Source organism: Anabrus simplex, chromosome 13, assembly GCF_040414725.1.
Source record: "Anabrus simplex isolate iqAnaSimp1 chromosome 13, ASM4041472v1, whole genome shotgun sequence".
Taxonomy (NCBI): domain Eukaryota; kingdom Metazoa; phylum Arthropoda; class Insecta; order Orthoptera; family Tettigoniidae; genus Anabrus; species Anabrus simplex.
This window is the reverse complement of record NC_090277.1, coordinates 100,537,868-100,557,364: the sequence shown is the minus strand read 5'-3', so window position 1 is coordinate 100,557,364 and position 19,497 is coordinate 100,537,868. Positions and strand designations below refer to the sequence as shown.

Genomic DNA, 19,497 nt, shown 5'->3' with positions numbered 1-19,497 from the left:
ATGTCGAGTCCCACACGGCATGACAATAGCTAGTACTTTCAGCGCTCCTGTATCGACTGTCCTGTGTTCCAGTATTATAGATCTATCTAACGGTCTCCGAAAGAACACCTTTCTCTATTTATTATAGTTTGCATGAATGACTTTGTAACTTCTGTTATTCTTGAATGTTTGACAGTTTACTCATGATAAAATTGAATGTAATCATGCCTTCTGCTTCATCTTCACTCAAGAAAATGGATATTTTAGAACAGTTAGTGGACAGTATTGATCCTTTCAACATCTGGAAACAATTTAGCCTCAGTTATGACAGGGCGAAAATGTGTTGAACAATAAGAGAAACCTAATTTAATTATTGGCTACCCATCAAAGATGGAAGGTGTTGGTCGCTCGGACAACTACACATCAAACTATGCTTTTGTAGTAATAAACTTGAAATGGTGATGGAAATTGTACTTCTGGCTATTGGAAGTGGCAGTATTTTACAGCTTTTTGCTCTGTAACGATTACTGCACCGTGAAGTGCATGGACATTAAATCACACAAAACCTTGCAGAAACAAGTGATCAATGGGTTGGTTGGTAAAGTACACAACGAATTTCAAAGCGAGAAAGACCATCTACTTCTGACGTTGAAGAACATTTGAATGGTAAACTGCACATCATAATCATCCTACCTGGAAAACAACATAAAGACTGCTGCCGGTTCAAACAATAATGTGGTAGAAAGCAAACAGTTTACTACTGTAAACCCGGTCTCCACCCAGAAAACGGTTTTGAAAAGTAGCACACATTGAAAAACTACTGGGATTAATGTATTTTGTGTTGTAACTGCAAGTATATAACATGTCACATAATTATATTTTGCGTTAGATAGTTCTGCAGTGTTCACTTTCTCCAGCTGTTCATAGTGCAGACGTAACTTCGGAATTGAACCAGGATGCATATCCTAATGGTAATGGAGTTCAAAAGATTACTGTATTGACCAGGGTGGACTGATTACATTATTTTCTGTACTGTAAAGTCAATACAGGACAAATATGAGATACTTAAGTTGCAAAGCAAATGGGTATCGCACCCATCACTGAGAAGGCACGGTAAAAGCATCTCCAATGGTATGGTCACGTCCTGCGTGCTGCATCTGGAACAGTTGCCAATTTCACCTCACTCCTCTGAAATTAATGGCTAACGTCCATGAAGATGTCCAAAGCAGCGCTGGCATGACACTGTAAATGCTGATATGTAGATTCTGAACTTGAGACCACACAGTGCCACGATTGTGCAAAATGACGAGCCAAGAACAAAACTGCAGACTGTGCACCAGACAGAAAACTCTGTGAAGAAAAAAGAAGTTTTATCATTATTCCCTGTATGCAGTTCTGTGGAATAAATCTTTTTGCAAAAGACTGTAATATGATGAAGGTAAGTGGTTGATAGAGTTGTCCTTGTCGGTCACTATGAAAATCTTGAATATTTCTGGACCTACTCCATGAAATGAAATGGCGTACGGCTTTTAGTGCCGGGATGTGTAGGAGTTTGGCTCGCCAGGTGCAAGTCTTTTTATTTGACGCCTGTAAACGACCTGCACATCGTGATCAGGATGAAATGATGATGAAGACGTTGCATACACCCAGCCCCTGTGCCAGCAGAATTAATCAGTGATGGTTAAAATTCCAAAACCTGCCGGGAATCGAACCTGAGATACCTGTGATCAAAGGTCAGCACGCTAAGCATTTAGCCATGGAGCCAGACACCTACTCCATATGCTGATGGTAGCCTACGATTCTAAAAGTCCAAACTTACTGATATGCTCATGCCAAAAAGACTTAACAGGAACAGCTCAGACAGTATGAGTACCGGTATGTGGAAACAATGGCAGTCATGGCTGTGGACGTCCTATATTATTATGTCCATGTAGGGAGCGGATATTCAGATTGGTTTGTAACTTCTATGGGTGTGCAACAAGGCAGTGCATTGTTGCCACTGCTATTCATCTCTGTAATGAATAAAATCATGAAGAGGGTGAAACAACAGTATGTCAGTACTGCTTTCACAGACGAAGTGGTGATATAGGGTAGAACAGAGGATGAAGTACAGCAGAAACTAGATGCCTGGAACAATCAGTTTAAGGAGTTTGGCCTAAAATGTTGCCCTATGAAGATGGTAGCCATGAAGGTTTGCACGCAATGAAGTATTAATATTATGGTGGATGGAAAGGAGGTAGCGGAAGTTGACCGGTTCCAATACCTTGGCAGCATTGTAACTCGAGATGGCCATTGTTCAGATGAAACCACCAAAAGGATTCAGAAAGGAGCTCATTTTTACCATCAAGTCAGGAACTTCCTCTGCGACAGCCAAATTCCTTTCATATCTGAGAAAACAACATACAGTCTGGAAACTTGAGCCATCAGCTGCAGAAAACGAGATGAGATAAGATCCGGAAGAAAAGGTCCATGAAGATATCCAAGTCAAACTAGTGATGGGATAATCAAATACTTTTAATAATCGAGTAACCTCCATCCAATTATTTAGATAATCGAATAATATAATCAAATGAGTTTCAAGTATCATTCAGTTGTATCGCATACAATATTTGGATGCGTCTTGAATCAGTTAAGTGTGTCGGATGGATAATCGATTGAAACAAATCAATCAGTACTGATCTGCATTTAGCTCAGTCGCCCAGGTGGCAGATTCCCTATCTGTTGTTTTCCTAGCTTTTTCCTAAATGATTTCAAAGAAATTGGAAATTTATTGAACATCTCCCTTGGTAAGTTATTCCAATTCCTAACTCCCCTTCCCATAAATGAATATTTGCCCCAGTTTGTCCTCTTGAATTCCAACTTTATCTTCATATTGTGATCTTTCCTACTTTTATAAACGCCACTCAAAGTTATTCGTCTACTAATGTCATTCCACGCCATCTCTCCGCTGACAGCTCGGAACATACCACTTAGTAGAGCAGCTCTTCTTCTTTCTCTCAGTTCTTACCATTCCAAACTCTGCAACATTTTTGTAACTGTACTCTTTTGTCGGAAATCACCCAGAACAAATCGAGCTGCTTTTCTTTGGACTTTTTCTGGTTCTTGAATCAGGTAATCCTGGTGAGGGTCCCATACACTGGAACCATACTCTAGTTGGGGTCTTACCAGAGACTTATCTGCCCTCTCCTTTACATCCTTACTACAACCCCTAAACACCCTCATAACCATGTGCAGAGATCTGTACCCTTTATTTACAATCCCATTTATGTGATTACCCCAATGAAGATCTTTCCCTATATTAACACCTAGATACGTACAATGATCCCCAAAAGGAATTTTCACCCCATCAACGCAGTAATTAAAACTGAGAGGACTTTTCCTATTTGTGAAACTCACAACCTGACTTTTAACCCCGTTTATCAACATACCATTGCCTGCTGTCCATTTCACAATATTTTCGAGGTCACATAACATCATCTGCAAAAAGCCTTACCTCTGATTCCACTCCTTTACTCATATCATTTATATATATAAGAAAACATAAAGGTCCGATAATACTTTCTTGAGGAATTCCCCTATTAATTATTACAGGGTCAGATAAAGCTTCACCTACTCAAATTCTCTGAGATCTATTTTCTAGGAATATAGCAACCCATTCAGTCACTCTTTTGTCTAGTCCAATTGCACTCATTTTTGCCAGTAGTCTCCCATGATCCACCGTAATAGATGAACTCTTATAAAAAACAGAAATGCACCTTTTCTCAAACGTATGTCCAAATGTTGAAACTAAATGAGTGAATTAACTGTCTTAATAACATGACTTTTTACTTGATTATTTCAAAACCATTCATTATCCAATTGTCACATTCATTTGAATATTAGTTCCCAATAAATAATCAAAAAATAATCGAATGAAAAATTTCACTATTCGATTGCCTCATTGATTAGAATGGAGTTACGAATGAACAATCGAAAAAATAATCAGATGGAAAAAATATTCACTATTCGAGTGCCTCATCCATTTGAATGAATAATTGAAAAATAATCAAATGGAAATATAATTGAATAAAATGAAATAATCGAGTAAGCGATTATTTTGTATTTGATTATCCCATCACTAAGTAAAACCCCTCAACGAAATTCTAGCAACATCAAGATTGAGATGGTTCTTTAGTTTGTCGTGCTTTTTACAACATCTACTCGTCAAAAATGAACATTACCATTCTTGTTCTATCCTTGACAGATGGAGGCTAGAGTTGAAAGTTTTGGGCCAATGTGTTTCTTTTGTGTGTTCTCTATCCACATGTTCTTACATGGTTAGTCCTTGCTGTCCATCTGTTTCCTATATACAGGGTGGTTGGAAACAACAGGAACCGGATATGTAAGTGTTCGAGGGTTGGTCATACTGGTAAATAATTTTAAAAAAAAAGTAATTCGGTATCTCATGCTGTTGTCATTCTATTAGCTGCTGAAGTTAGCCAGTCAGGTGGGGAATTCAATGGCTGGCTTCAACAGCTGATAAAATTACAATGGCACAAGATGTCAAATTTTTAAAAAAATACATATTTATCAGCATGACCATCCTTCTGATAACACTCATATACCCAGTTCACTTTGTTTCCAACCACCCCGTACATATATTGCCCCTGTCAGCTTTCTTACCTGAGAATTTGTGTGCATTTTAGGTTACTGACGGAAAGGTATTAGACATTGAATCACCAGTTGCAGAGACTCCTCAGAAGGAAATTTCTACGGGTAATTCTGTCACCAAATCAGCCAGAAGAAAATTGTACACCATAGAACAGGTAAATAAAATTCTTACGTTAGGAATGTGTATGATGTTTCCTTGCTATTTGAATATATTTTTGCCCTCCATTCCATTAGACTAAGAGTTATATTGGGTATCATTCGAAGCTTGCTACTAGTCTGTTTGGCTGGTTCCTTTGATTACATTTCATAACTCTGTTGGGAAAGTTTGAGAACTATCATCCTCCTCCTCCAGTGGAAATAACTTGCTAGCTAATTTTTCTTATAACCATTTCTCACATTTTATTTCTCTCCTACATGACCATAAGACATGCAAGTAATTTTAATGTAAGAAAATCCATCTTTTCCATACATACAAAACTGTTGCTTTTTTATACAACATTTTTTTTATTATTATGAAGGTACCGGTTTTGACATGTTTTCAGTGTCATCATCAGCCTTTTGTAAAACCAAGCAACAGAATAAATTCACATATAGCAACAATATACACACACTAGGTAAACTCATAACGACACACATTTTAGTTTTGAGGAAATTATGTGTTAAGTTGTGTATTATACATTGCTTAAGAAAATCTATATCTGTGTCCAGTTTTCCGACCTTGATTCTAAGTCCCATGTAATAGTGGGCCTTTGATTTTGCCTGGTAAGCTGTGTCATCTAAGGTTAAAAATTTCATGCTAGTCGACTTGATACCTTCACGTCTCTACATGCATAGATTGTTTTCTTTTAGCAGCATGTAAGTTATTACAAACATTCTGTCATCTGTTGAGTATATTCAGAAGCTGGGGAAGGTCAGAGAATTAAAAAGTATCAAGCAGAGAATAGTATTCTTCCATCATCAAAGGAAGTCTATACTCTCTGGCTTGTAGTAATCAAATATGGCTGCATGCAATAACACTACGAAGGACGAAAATCACATACAGTCTTCCAGTACATTGATGAAAGTGTTAGTCGCTGAGCAACCTGCTAAGTACAGAAGGTATTGCAGGTTAGGGTAAACCTTCACTTGCAACTATTGGAGTGATCATTTGATGATTTGATTTTATGATTACTCAAAGTTGGCTGAACTTAGAAACCGAACAGTGTCTCATGTTTCACTGGCAGGTAATTCCACAGAGAATAAAACAAAAATGAAGCAAATCGGTCCAGTAGAACGGACAGACGGATTTGCCTGAGCTGTTTTTAGTAAACTCTTTTAATATGTTGATATGTTGCTTTAATAATGTAGACACGGGGGACATAATATGAACAACGTGAAATAATTCATACAAGAATTAAGTCATAAGAGGCAGTACTGCTGCCATCCTTGCATTCAGATTTATAACAATACCAGACGATTTGGCCGTGCGGGTAAAGGCGCGCGCGGCTATGAGCTTGCATCCGGGAGATAGTGGATGTGAATCCCATTGTCGGCAGCCCTGAAGATGGTTTTCCGTGGTTTCCCATTTTCCCGCCAGGCAAATCCTGGGGCTGTACCTTAAATAAGGCCACGGCCGCTTCCTTCCAACTCCTAGGCCTTTCCTATCGCTTCGTCGCCATAAGACCTATGTGTGTCGGTGCAGAGTAAAGCCCCTAGCAAAAAAAATTATTCATAACACTATATAATTGAAACATTTACCAATAAGGTATACGCTATGCGAGAAGGGATTATAGGATTACAACTAAAGAAAGAAAATGTGTATCAAACCAACAAAACAAGAAGAGTGCAGAAATTAATACACCTTCAGGTTTATAGTCTTCTTTCTAATATCGAAAACATTTCTTAGCAGGCAAAGTAGCGGTCCCCATACTACGAAAAATGTAAAATTAAACAGTTTCCTCAATTGTGCCGAAAGTAAAAGGGCTAAAGGGCCCAAAAAGGTTTCAAATTGTGAGTCTTGGATAGCTCTATCAAACTTTTAAAAAAAATTACACAATTTCATAAGTCACTTCCGGCCTAAATGCAGGTCTCGAAAAACAGCCTAAAATCACTTGTTTCTTTACTCGTTTTCTTATTTATTCAAATCCTTAGCCAAATTAACTTATTTATATCATTCTTTCTGTAATGTGTTCCTTGATTCAATACCTTCAGGCATTTTTGACTTTTTTTTTTAATGTCCACACTGAATGTAGTTAATAAGAGCTTAAGTAAAATTCTGCATTTACTCACATTAGCGTTTGTAGTGGTTGAAAAAGGCAAACTGCTAATCTAATCGACCAGATAATGATGATTAAGAAAAGGATTGTAATTTTTAGGAATAAATAATGTATTCTCATATGTTATTATATTTTAATTACCTAAAATTTGTAGCTTATATCCCTAGGATGTTTTCAACATTGAAGTGCTTGCCTGAAGGGCTGTAACTGTGGATTTTTATATTGTTATTTTGCCTTTTTATTTTATGTTTGTTTCCTTTCATAAATCATGTTACTGTGTTATGTTGTACTTCTGGATTACTTGATAAGAAAGCTAATACAAATGTTCTGGACGCGATAAATAAATAAATTAATGCCATTTATCTCCTAACCTTCTTATGAACTTCTAGACACCAGAGGAGAAAAGGATGCTTCTGTTTCACCATCTGCCAAGCAGAGAAGGCTGTCCAGTTCACGTTAAATCTCACCATAACCAGTTGGATACCTCGTCACCCAGGGGCAGTCCTAGAGTTAAACAGTGCAACCTGGCAAAAATTGCAAAAACATGCATTGAAGATAAACTCGTGAATGAGGTAAAAAAAAAAATGTAGTTGTCTTTCTTGGTGGAACCTCGGTGTTGAATAATCCAGAAAAATAGAAAAATGATAGGGTCTAAGGAAGAAGCCTGATGTGTTCACAGACACACACAAAATGCTGTCACTTGCATACACAGATTTTATTTACAATTATTTACAAATTACACATTAAGCATACACATAACCTAACCAACTGCCGTTGCAAACAAAACACTACTACAAAAACATCACAAGACTACGACTGCCATCTTGAACAGTTGACTGCTGACTGCTACTAGCATGTCGGCATAAACACAAATACCTTTTCTCCTAAATTCTAGAGTGCCTATACATAGTTACAATTGTAAGGAAGGTTCTAAATAGTTCTCATCGTACCTAGTGTTATTCTGGATATTACAGTGTGTTGCACAATGTTACTGTGGATTATGCATCATATATACAGGTAATAATAAATTATATACTATTAATTACAGGTTCTTACATTAACTAAACTTATATATATATATATATATATATATATATATATATATAGCACATGTTTCATGACATAACCTCACAAGTTATATGATCATCCATACTGAACTACGTAAATAATAATAATAATAATAATAATAATAATAATAATAATAATAAATGGATATAAATAGTTCATAGCCATACCTCACAAGTAATAATAATAATTCAAGCTCGATACTTATATTATTTACCCATGGGTTAAAGAATATTGTTTTCAAGTTATATCAGAGTATTACACTTGTGTCAAGCTATCCCTTTTGAGGTCGGGAAAGCACACTGTAGTTAACATGTACAGTATTGGGTTGTATGTGGTATGTACTCGCACACATTTGTTTACTTAAACAATTTTAAATATCTGGTTCTGCCTTGTCAATACTATGAACAGGTCTTTATTATGTTACTAATGGCTGATAGGGGCCGATGACCTAGATGTCAAGCATCATCATCACTAATGGTCATACATGGTTCAAGAACTTACGTGTTTTGGTTTGTAAGGCAGGTTAAAGGTGATGCTGTACTTGACAAGTATTGGCGCTTGGAATATGTTTTCATGATACATATAGTACGGTTAGGTTAGGTGATGCTGTTTTACACTTGCGAGCACTCGTCGACATTCTAAGGCAACGTTGGAGTCGATTAGTAATAACCATCGACTGCTGTTCTCTAAAAGAAAGTTCTAAATGAAAGACGATAGCAAGTTTTCATAATAAATGCGTAAATGACGTGGCTGATAGCAGTTGTTAACTCGTTGGAAATAAAGGGTGAAGTAAACGATCGTTTAATTTTAATGTTATATACTGGAATTAAGTAAGAATGTGATAAATCTCAACATAAAATAGGAGAGTACATCACTGATTTCAGAGGATAGTTTATATTTTCTCCCGTCTAGTTAAATTTTGGAAAGGCTATTCCCATGTAAATTTGTAGCGAGGAGGTTATAATTTCTCTATGTGCACTTGAAATATGTTTTCATGATTCATAGACAGTTAGGATAGGTGATGCTGTTTGAAGAAGAAAACTGAAACGTTTGCCACAGATACCCCTGGAGTGATACTATAATTTTTTCAGAATGAAATTAAATGTAAACCTTCATGTAGTAACAGATTTCGAAAAATGACAAATGAGTAAGCCGTAGTGTGAATATCGTCCGCGAAAATGCAAATTTTGAACAAACTGATTGCCGTTTCATACCAAGTTTAATGTATATGGAGTTTTTCCTAACTTTTAAGAAATATTGTATATAACGACAATCCGCTATAGCAAGCACATTTTTCACCGTTAAGAATTATCGTTATAACAGACTTGGACTGTATTTAAGAAAAGACTAGGTAAACACCAGATAGGGTATCTGCCACCTGGGCGACTGCCCTTAATGCAGGTCGGTGGTGATTGAAACATGGTTGCAAATAATTTGGATATTTTTACCATAACCCCTTACCCCATTCCTTTTTAAAAATTACTTTTTCATTTATTTTTTTAATATTTTCATTTTAGGTTCATGAAGAAGACAGTGAGGATGATTCATCAGTTGTTCTTTCCTCTAGAAAACAGACCACAAGCAATAACGATATCACGAAATCGGCTAAGAGGAAGTTGTACAATATAGATCAGGTAAGTACAATAACAAGATTTAAACAACTTTACATTACCGTGGAACCTTTATTAGTCAAAATTGGCTTGCTGCTGCACAATATAATTCTGTGAATGATTAATACATGTGTTGCATTATAAAGTTAGAAGCTGTTATTTTGCTATATATCATTTGTGCCTTTCACATACATTGATTGCGCAGTGAAGGACAGTGAACAAGAGCACCCTTTCGACTGCAAAGAGCATATTTCCATTGGTAGAAGTGTCAGTTGTTACAGATCAATTGAACAGAAATAAACATGATTGGAAAAACACTATAAATGATGAAAAGACTTGTCTTAAGCCTGCAGACAAGCATTGAAGCAAGAGAGAATATTGTGGTGCGCCATTCACAATGACTCCCATACTTTTTGTCATTATTAGAACGTTTGTGGTTGGTCGAGTTTCTCTTCTGAGTTAGCAGAGAAAATCTTTAAATTTTCTGTGTAGGTTGTCTCTCACAGTTATGAACTTGGATTTCCCACCTAATCAATACTTGATTTATTTCTGATGTATTTAATACACTAGCATGTAGCCGCGGCTTTGCCCGTGTTTATTAATTCAACTGTTTTTTTTATAATAAAAAGACTATTTTTTCCTTATAGAGCTTCCGGTTGAACTATACTAATGTCCTTCCAAATGGGGCTAAAATATATAGTGTGTTTGCCTTTCCAACTCTTGAACAAACTACATACAGTTTACAATGGGAGAAGCAGCTTTTTTGAAGATGGAGTCCTATAACTTTAAGAGATTGTTCTTGTGCCTTGTTGATGTTCATAGCGAAACTGAAACAAACGCTGCAGACATCTAAACTTGCCTTTGTAGTTTCGTCTTGTCTTCCGTGATTTCTGTAATCGATCTAAAGTTGCTCCTGCTGTTTCATCATTTTTCTATAGCTCCTCTGATAATTCTGTTTTCTGGTGTCCTGAGTAGATGTCCGTAGAATGAGATTCATGTTTTCCTAATTGTGCTCATTACTGGTTCCATTTCCTTGTAGACTGTTTCATTAGAATGTAGTCTCCACTGTCCATTTTCTTGGTAGTTTTTGATTTTGCATGTTCTGATTATTCTTCTTTTAGTCTTGAGTATTCTATAATTTCTGCAGTGTTAGTTGTTTTGAAAATGGTTCACTTGCACGTTATTTCTGGTTGTGTTATTATCTATTATTACCGAGCAAGTTAGCCTTATGGTTTGGGTCATGTAGCTATGAGCTTACAATCGGGAGAGGGCAGGTTCGAATCACACTGTCGGCAGCCCTCGAGATGGTTTTGTGTGGTTTCTTGTTTTCACACCAGGTAAATGCTTGGGCTGTACCTTAATTGAGGCTACGGGTGCTTCCTTCCCAGTCCTAGCCCTTTCTTTTCCCACTCCAACATCATAAGACCTATCTGTGACAGTAACATAAATAGCAAAGAAAAAAAGAATAATATTATCAATAATGTTGTTATTATTTAAACTTTCCGTGTGTTTGTCTTGTGTTTGTTTTAACTGTTCGTTTTTTGTTTGTTTTTGTTCTACATTATTCAGTTTCTGTTTGTTTGTTTGTTTGTTTGTTTGTTTGTTTGTTTGTTTGTTTGTTCGTTTGTTTGCTTGTAACCTTCTTACTTTCCGTTAACTACAACGTCCTTATTCCGTGGACTTCTTCCCTCTCCCTTTAGATATGTGACTAAGCTCTGCACCAAGTCACTTAACTCCCAGTGTTGTGTAAAGACGTATTTGTTTGGTTCTAGCATAAGGTTGTGTGGTTTGTGGTGTTTTCCAGGTCGAGGACGGTAAATATGGGCAGAAAAAGAAACCTGTGGTTGTAGTGGAAGATTGTATGTCTAAAGTAAGAACTAGACAGAGTTCTGTAGTGAAATCTTCTAATGTGAATAAGGTTTGTACCAGTGTCAGATGGCTTATGGTGTGTCTGGGTTTAGTCTAGTGTGGTGATGGCCTATAGTATCTCCCTGCTTAGCTTGCTACAGTAGAACACCTTTTTAACCTTAAATTCTTGTTTTTAACAAACATATAGCATAGTCGCCATAAGCTTAATGTGAAATATCCCATCTCAACCAGCCAGACAAGTTGGAAATAGCTGAGCACACCCTATCAGCGGGTCATGATGTTCAAGCTCTTACCCACACTAAACACTACAGGTCTAGGATTATACGGGAAGCTGTGGAACAAAATGAATAAATCAACAACAGTTGTTTCACCTAATCGATACAATATATTTTGCCTTAAGTAAATTTGTAAATCAGTAGTACATGTTTTGTTTCATCTTTAAACATTACACTACTCTCTCATGTCCTGAAAATATTGGAAAAAATAATAGAGACCAGAATCAGAGATATTGTTGAACCAATTTTGGAAGTAGAGCAGTATGGTTTCAGACCTGGAAGGTCAACTACAGACCTTATATTTGCAATTAGGATGCTAATGGAAAAATACTGGGAGAAGAACAAGACTATTTCTAATATTTTTGGACACTGAGAAAGCATACGACAGTGTACCAAGGGAAAGAATTTGGCAACGCATGAAAGAACTTCACATGCGAGACAGTCTCATAGACAAAGTGAAAATGTTGTATAGTGGGAACAGAAGCTGTATTCAAGTAGGATGTGGTTTGTTGGACTGGTTTGAAACAAAGAGAGGAGTGCAGCAGGGCAGCTCATTGTCACCACTTCTATTTATTATTGTAATGGATGTAGTAATGAAATCTATTAAAAGGAAAGAACATGGAGATATCAAAGCCTTCACATTTGCAGATGATGTTGCGATCTGGAGTGACCGAGAATTGGAATTGGGAGACAGAATGCAAAGCTGGAATGAGGAGTTTAAGAAATATGGTTTAAACATCAGCAAGACCAAGACGGTGGTGATGAAAGTGTATGGGGAAGGAGCAGAACCAATAGTCGTGTTAAATGAAGCCCAACTGGACAGCGTTCCAGTTTTCAAATACTTGGGTAGCGTTCTATCAAATGACAACCTAGCAAAACATGAGGTGAACAGTCGAATCAATAAGGCAACACAATTTTACTACCAGGTAAGACACCTGCTGTGGGATGAGCAAATACCCATGAAAACAAAAATGACATTGTACAAGTCCTATTCTACACCAATTCTTACATACAGTCTCGAAACCACAACACTGACCAGTAGTGATAATTCCAAACTTCAGGCAGCTGAAATGAAATTCCTACGCACTATGATCCAGAAAACCAGGAAAGACAAGTTTAGGAATGAGAAAATTAGAGAAGTAGGAATAGATGATTCTCTCCTCAATAAGATTCAGATATCAAGACTGAAGTGGTTTGATCACATGAAGAGGATGGCAGTAAACAGAACTGCAAGGAAGGAATTTGACAGAAAAGTAGAAGGAAGACGACCCATGGGAAGGCCACGAGTGAAATGGATAGATTTAGTTAAGAACGATGTACTGTTGAGAGGTCATGATTGGGACAAGTTGGTGGAGGAAGAATGGTACAAGGACAGGATGAGATGGAGGAGGCTCGTATACTACACCCGGGAAACTGGAGATGGTTTAGGATGATGATGATGATGATGATGATGATGATGATGATGATTTAAACATCATCAGCTACAAATATGTTTAAGTGACAGTCTTAAAAGGGTATAAATGTATGGTCTTCATATTGTCCCCACTATGGCAAACTTGCAAAAGTGACAATCTTGGGATCCTGTAGTTCTGAAATTTTGGTCCAGATTTTATTATTTGTGTCATGTCTACCCTCTGACAAAGTCTCACATCTGCGTATCATTTTGTATGGCTTATACATAAAACCAATCATTAAATATACAAATTGATTTGACATGAGTTATCACAACTTCTTTCAGCTCACCTTATTTTTTGACAATTTGTACATTCATTAGTTTGCTAGAGGAGGGGATGATATATGGTCTTAAAACATTCTGTAGTACTTAAACCATTAAATATATGATGACCAGGGGAGAGGGAAAGGGTGGGGGGTGTAAGGAGGGGGTGATTATATCTATCCACGGATTTAAAAAGTTTTGCTCCTTAAAAACTAAGGTAACAACATGTCCGAATGTCCATTAAAACAGTTTTAGAATGATCATGTAACCTCAGGTTGTTAAAAACTAAGACATATAAAGTGTTCTCTTGTGTCACGTCACCATATCTTTTTTATAAGTTGTTGATCTTCTCAAATGTGATGAGACTTGTATATATCATGTGGATTTAAAACTTCATTGAACAGTTATAGTGAGAGTTTACGTAATTGATTGTACTGGTACATTGTACATGATCTTCGTACACTGTTGTCATCAAACAGATGGACTCTCTCCTCGTCAATCCCAGTTGTTCTCAGCTCTTGAGATCTGGTTCTGCATTGTCATCGCCACCACCACCACCACCACCAATGATCTGTATTTAGGGGTCATCCAAGTGGCAGATTCCTTATCAATTGTTTACCTAGGCTTTTCTTAAATAATTTAAAAGAAGTTGGAAATTTGAACTTCCTTGGTAAATTTATTTCAATCCCTAACTCTTCCTATGAACAAATATTCGCCCTAGTCTGTTTCCTTGTCTTCACGATCACCAGGTTACTATCCTTCTATATTATATTGCTTGCTTTGTCACATATTTGTTGCTTCCCATTTTTTATAACTAACCAGCTAATTAGCTAACAAAGCAACCAACTAGCTACCTAACTAACCAACTTACTGACAACCAACTAGCTAGCTAACTAACCAACTTACTAACTAACAAACCAACTAGCTAACTTACTAACCAACCAGCTAGCTAACTAATTGACCAACTAGCTAGCTAATGAACCATCTAGTTAGCTACCTAGCCAGCTTACTAACCAACCAACTAGCTGGCTAACTAATGAACCAACTAGCTAATCAACCAACTAACTAATCATCTAACGGACAACTTGCTAACCAACTAACTAGCAAACAAGTGATTAACTAACTAGCCAACTAACTAACTATTTCTCTGTCAAATACATTAACTTTTCCTAGGGTCTCACAAGCATTCCATGCTGAATCATCATGGTTGTTAAAGTCACTGAGTGGCATTGTCAGTGGTTTCTCACCAATGGGAAAATCTGCAGGATGCACATTTTGAACACGTGCTGTACCGACGCAGTTGTGCAGTTAGATACGTGTTGCCATCATTCCCTTGCATGCTCTAATGACTTATCTTACTGTTCAGAGAATGTATGTAATTTAATTACTAATTGTTTTACCGCATACTGTACTACATTTAAATTAATAAATTTCATTGTTTGTCCGTATTGAACCAAGATTACAACTTTTATTATAATTTGGATCCACCTTATTGATAATAATAATAATAATGAATAAGGTGGATCCAAATTATAATAAAAGTTGTACTGTACTACATACCAAAGAGAAGTTAAGTACAGAATAAAAACAGCCTATCAGACACCAGTAGAATGTGAACCCCAAGCCTTTCAATTTTGTGCCCGATGCTCTACCATTTGAGCTACGATGGCCTTGGACGGATCTGCCACTGCTGCCAGCTTGTAGCCCACACTGAACCAGTTCAAATAAACGTTTACTTTTACGAGTGCATTGTTATTATAAGAAAATAGTGCTATTAAAACAATGTGTGCATTCTGACAGTTCGCAGCACGTGGCGCCAAACAAAGGAGTGGGAGCGCTGTGTTGCCACATGATCCGGCAGGAGTTACTACATCACAATTAATATCTCTCGTTCTGCGCTAGGCTCTGCGGAAAATAATATCCATTAACGGCAATCATGAAAGCGTTAGAAAAACATTAAATACCGTTGCTATTATTCCAAGGTGGCTCAGCAGTAATTTTATCAGCTCAAATATCGTAAGACAAACTCCTCATTCCCCTTCCTTTGATCAGTCTATCTCCGGAATATTGATTTTAATTTTAGGTAGATTTCAGTATCAGAATAGCAATTTGACAGGCCTGCTCAACATTCTGGGTTCAGATCTCCTTTTATTTCTTTTCTTTTTCTTTCCCTATTCTAATTACTGTAGCTTGAGAAATTTTAAAGCTGCTGCTGTTCTTTCTACAACTTTGTTAACTTCTATCAGAGGGCCTCCATTTTCCCTTTCAGCATCAAAATATTCCCGTAAGGCACATACCATATCGCGAGCTTGACCACGAGTAGCGAAGCCATGCCTCCCCATTACCCTTGCCTTTTTTCAAGGTGAATGAATTCTAGGTCGCCCTCGTTGTTGTTTAGCGGCGCTCTGAACGGGTTGCAACATTTTGAGTTCTGTAAATGAGATGGTGTTAAAATGACACTATACTACACAATACTATATAAAATTTACACTACACTAGAATTCCAGCCTCGATAACGATACACTTATTAACACGAACACAAAAGCACTATAATATTTAGCTGATTTCAAAAACACAATATAGCCTTCAGATAATGATATCACTCAAAGTAGACATTGTTATATAGCCCAGCCACATGTGCTAAGGTATACTATATTGGCAATGTGGAACTCGGACCGACCGCCTCTAGAAGCTATCTTACAGCGGGGTAGGAAAAGGGAGAGTGCATGTCGAGTTGGGATTGGCGGAAACGGGATGCGTGTACTGGTTGTCATAGTAACTGCCACCTCCTACTACCACGCTGAGAACTGTCAGAACACGCACATTGTTTTAATAGCACTATAGTCAGTACACAAATGTGTCTTAAAAAATAATGCCAAGAAATATCAAACAATAGGTACATGTTTTGCCCGTTTGGGCCTTCTTCAGCCTTTTTTTTAAAAAGGTATTTCTAGATTAATTTTTCATGAGGACTCAGTTTTAGTGTTGTGTACTTGATTGTTTTGTTAACTTTATATTTTATTTTTAAGGCAAACTTAGGACCATCCATGGCTTAGGAGGCAGCATGCCGGCTTCTCACCGCTGTGATTTATGCTGGACAAAGCAAAGGCGGGACAGGTTTTTCTCTGGGTACTCGGGCTTTCTCTGTCATCTTTCATTATGGGAGCACTCTCAAATATCATTTCATTTCATCTGTCAGTCATTAATCACTGCCCCAGAGAAGTGCGACAGGCTTCGGCAACTGGCACAATTCCTATCCTCGGCATTAGATGGAGGCCTCATTTATTCCATTCCTGACCCGGTCGAATGACTGGAAAGAGACTGTGGATATTATTATTTTATTTTAAGATACTCTAGCCACAAAGGAGGTGGCAAATAGAGTGCAGAAGAGCTCTCACTTTTACCGGCAAGTTCGAACACTCCTCTGGGATCCCGAAGTACCAACAAAATCAAAGCTGGTGATGTTCAATCAGTACTTCATACCAGTCTTAATCTATGGTATTGAAACCTCCACCTTCACTAAGAAAGACTCGTCACCAGGCGAGTTGGCCGTGCGCGTAGAGGCGCGCGGCTGTGAGCTTGCATCCGGGAGATAGTAGGTTCGAATCCCACTATCGGCAGCCCTGAAAATGGTTTTCCGTGGTTTCCCATTTTCACACCAGGCAAATGCTGGGGCTGTACCTTAATTAAGGCCACGGCCGCTTCCTTCCAACTCCTAGGCCTTTCCTATCCCATCGTCGCCGTAAGACCTATCTGTGTCGGCGCGACGTAAAGCCCCTAGCAAAAAAAAAAAAAAAAGACTCGTCAAGGTATGCAGGCATCCGAGATGAAGTTCCTTAGGTCCACAATTCAAAAAATCAAACTGGACAAGTGAAGGAATGATGTGGTTAGGAAGGAAGCTGGGATTGTTACATCATTGTTAGATTGGGTCAGCATGTCCAGACTGAGATTGTTTGGACATGTAATGAGGATGGAGCCTACAAGGACAGCATATGTTAACTTGGAGCGACTTGGGAAGACCAAGAACCTACTGCATATACATCATAAGATGGATATTGCAGATCGGGGAAGGACACTGGAGGACGTCATTAACAACAGAACTTATCTCAATAAGACAGAATGGAAGAGGCTCACCAACAGTACCCAGGAAACTGGAACTGTAAGATGACATTTTTATGGACAGCCAAGCGGCCATTAAGGCATTAGAGGCAATCCGGATAATATCCAGAATTGTCTGGTATTGCCACTCACTTCTCCCTTTCCTGAAGCTCTCAAAGTACAACATTGTCAAAATAATGTGGGTAACAGGGCATGCAGGTATAGAAGGAAATGAAAAGGCAGATAAACTGGCCAGGAAAGGAGCACAAACACTCGACCCAGAACCTGTATGCAGGATTTGCTATGGACAAGCCCGATACTACACAGGAAAATGAGTACAAAAGAAACAAATGGAGAACTCGAAAAATACTCCAGGATGCAGGCTTGCAAAGGAACTGATAAAAGGACCAAACAAGAAACATACTAAAGAACTGTTGAAACTCTAGTAGGATTGTCGACAGGACACTGCCATCTGAAAAAACACCTACATCGAATTGGAGTAATAAGAGACAACTTATGTAGGAAATGCAATGAAGCAGAGGAATCAGCTGAACACATACTTTTCGAATGTGAGGCGCTGGGTACAATCAGACTCTCCACTCTTGGACTACCAGGTGAAGAGAGAGAAAAAATCCAAGAAGACCCAATAAGAACAACCTGCAGCTTTTTGAAGGGAGCAGGTATGTCTAGGTAGGAATGAAGGAAAAACATGGTAGCAAAAGATCTTAGAGGTTGACGCTAATTAGGATCTAATATTTAGAGGCTCCATGAAGAAGAAGAAGAAGAAGATGATGATGATCTATGTAACAATTGTATCCTAAATGTAAGGATTGTAGAATATTGGATTTGTGGTTTTTAATAACTTGATAATTTTTATATACAGTACAGATGGTTGATGGGAGGTGTTGCCTCTGATTAGTACCACTATATGAGCGACACCATGGGTCTGTGTTGCTTGCGATTAGTACCGACTATATGAGCGACACCATGAGTCTGTGTTGCCTGTGATTAGTACACCTATGTGATGAACACCATGGCTGTGTGTTCCCTATGAGTGGTGCTGTAATGTGAGAAACGAGCATTACCTGTGCATAGTACCACAATGTGTGGAACACTGTGAGCCTACGTTACTTTTGATTAATACCCCTACATTAGAAATACTGTGGTTCTTACTTTCCTAGTGATAAGTACCATTATGAGGGGCCGTTGTTCTGAATTTTGGACTCCTTTAGGCAGCAAGTATAATCAATTCAGGATTGTGCTTTGAAAGCAGCCCCTTGGTCAGTACATACTATTGTTTTAAGATAGTTTCTGGGAAGGTGGGAGATTGTGGGTCGAATCCAATGTTTGTTTTAAGTTAATAATCATTGTTCATTGTCTCTTTTTTTTTTTTTAATTCTAGTCAGTGGATTAATTTTGGAATTATTTTTAACTTTCAGTATTGTGACCTGGATCTGCTGATTATTTTAAATACATATTCATCCATTCATTCTTCTTCATCACATTTTGAATTCTGGTCAGAGGATGAATTTTGGACTTTTAAATTGTCATTACATTTCATCTCATTAGCGGCCAATCACCTAGATGTTAGGCCCCTTTAAACAACAAGCATGATCAGCATCATGATCATCATAGATAGGTCTGTCGTGATCCTAAGGATTCGGCAGGCTGGGGACTTGGGTTCAGATTTTCGGGAGCTTAATCTTAAAAATAACAAGAACACCTTTACATGCACACACTCTTCCCTTCACCTATATTGATTAGATAAGCACACGCTATATATTTACAAATTGTACAATTGAGGAACTTAAAATTCTTTGTACAGATACACTTATACCTCTTGGTCAGACAGTCTCTCTCAATGTCCTTGACTGTCCAGTTCAATTGCACTCTATAATACAATAAGTTGTTCCATTCAAACTTGGTAGTTACTTAGCTTTTGACTGAAGATTTCTTCAATCGCCTGTGTCGTCTTC

The 19,497-nt window shown here is 37.7% G+C and overlaps 1 protein-coding gene across 1 annotated transcript in view; it reads left to right on the top strand.

Annotated features, from left to right (window-relative positions):
• Positions 1-8,404: 8,404 nt before the first annotated feature.
• LOC137502886 (origin recognition complex subunit 1-like) overlaps positions 8,405-19,497 on the top strand; it is a 69,304-nt gene continuing 58,211 nt past the window's right edge. The window contains exons 1-3 of the mRNA XM_068230069.1: positions 8,405-8,461; positions 9,470-9,586; positions 11,367-11,480. Of these exons, the coding sequence (XP_068086170.1) occupies positions 8,405-8,461; positions 9,470-9,586; positions 11,367-11,480 (288 nt within the window). The remainder of the gene's footprint in view (positions 8,462-9,469; positions 9,587-11,366; positions 11,481-19,497) is intronic.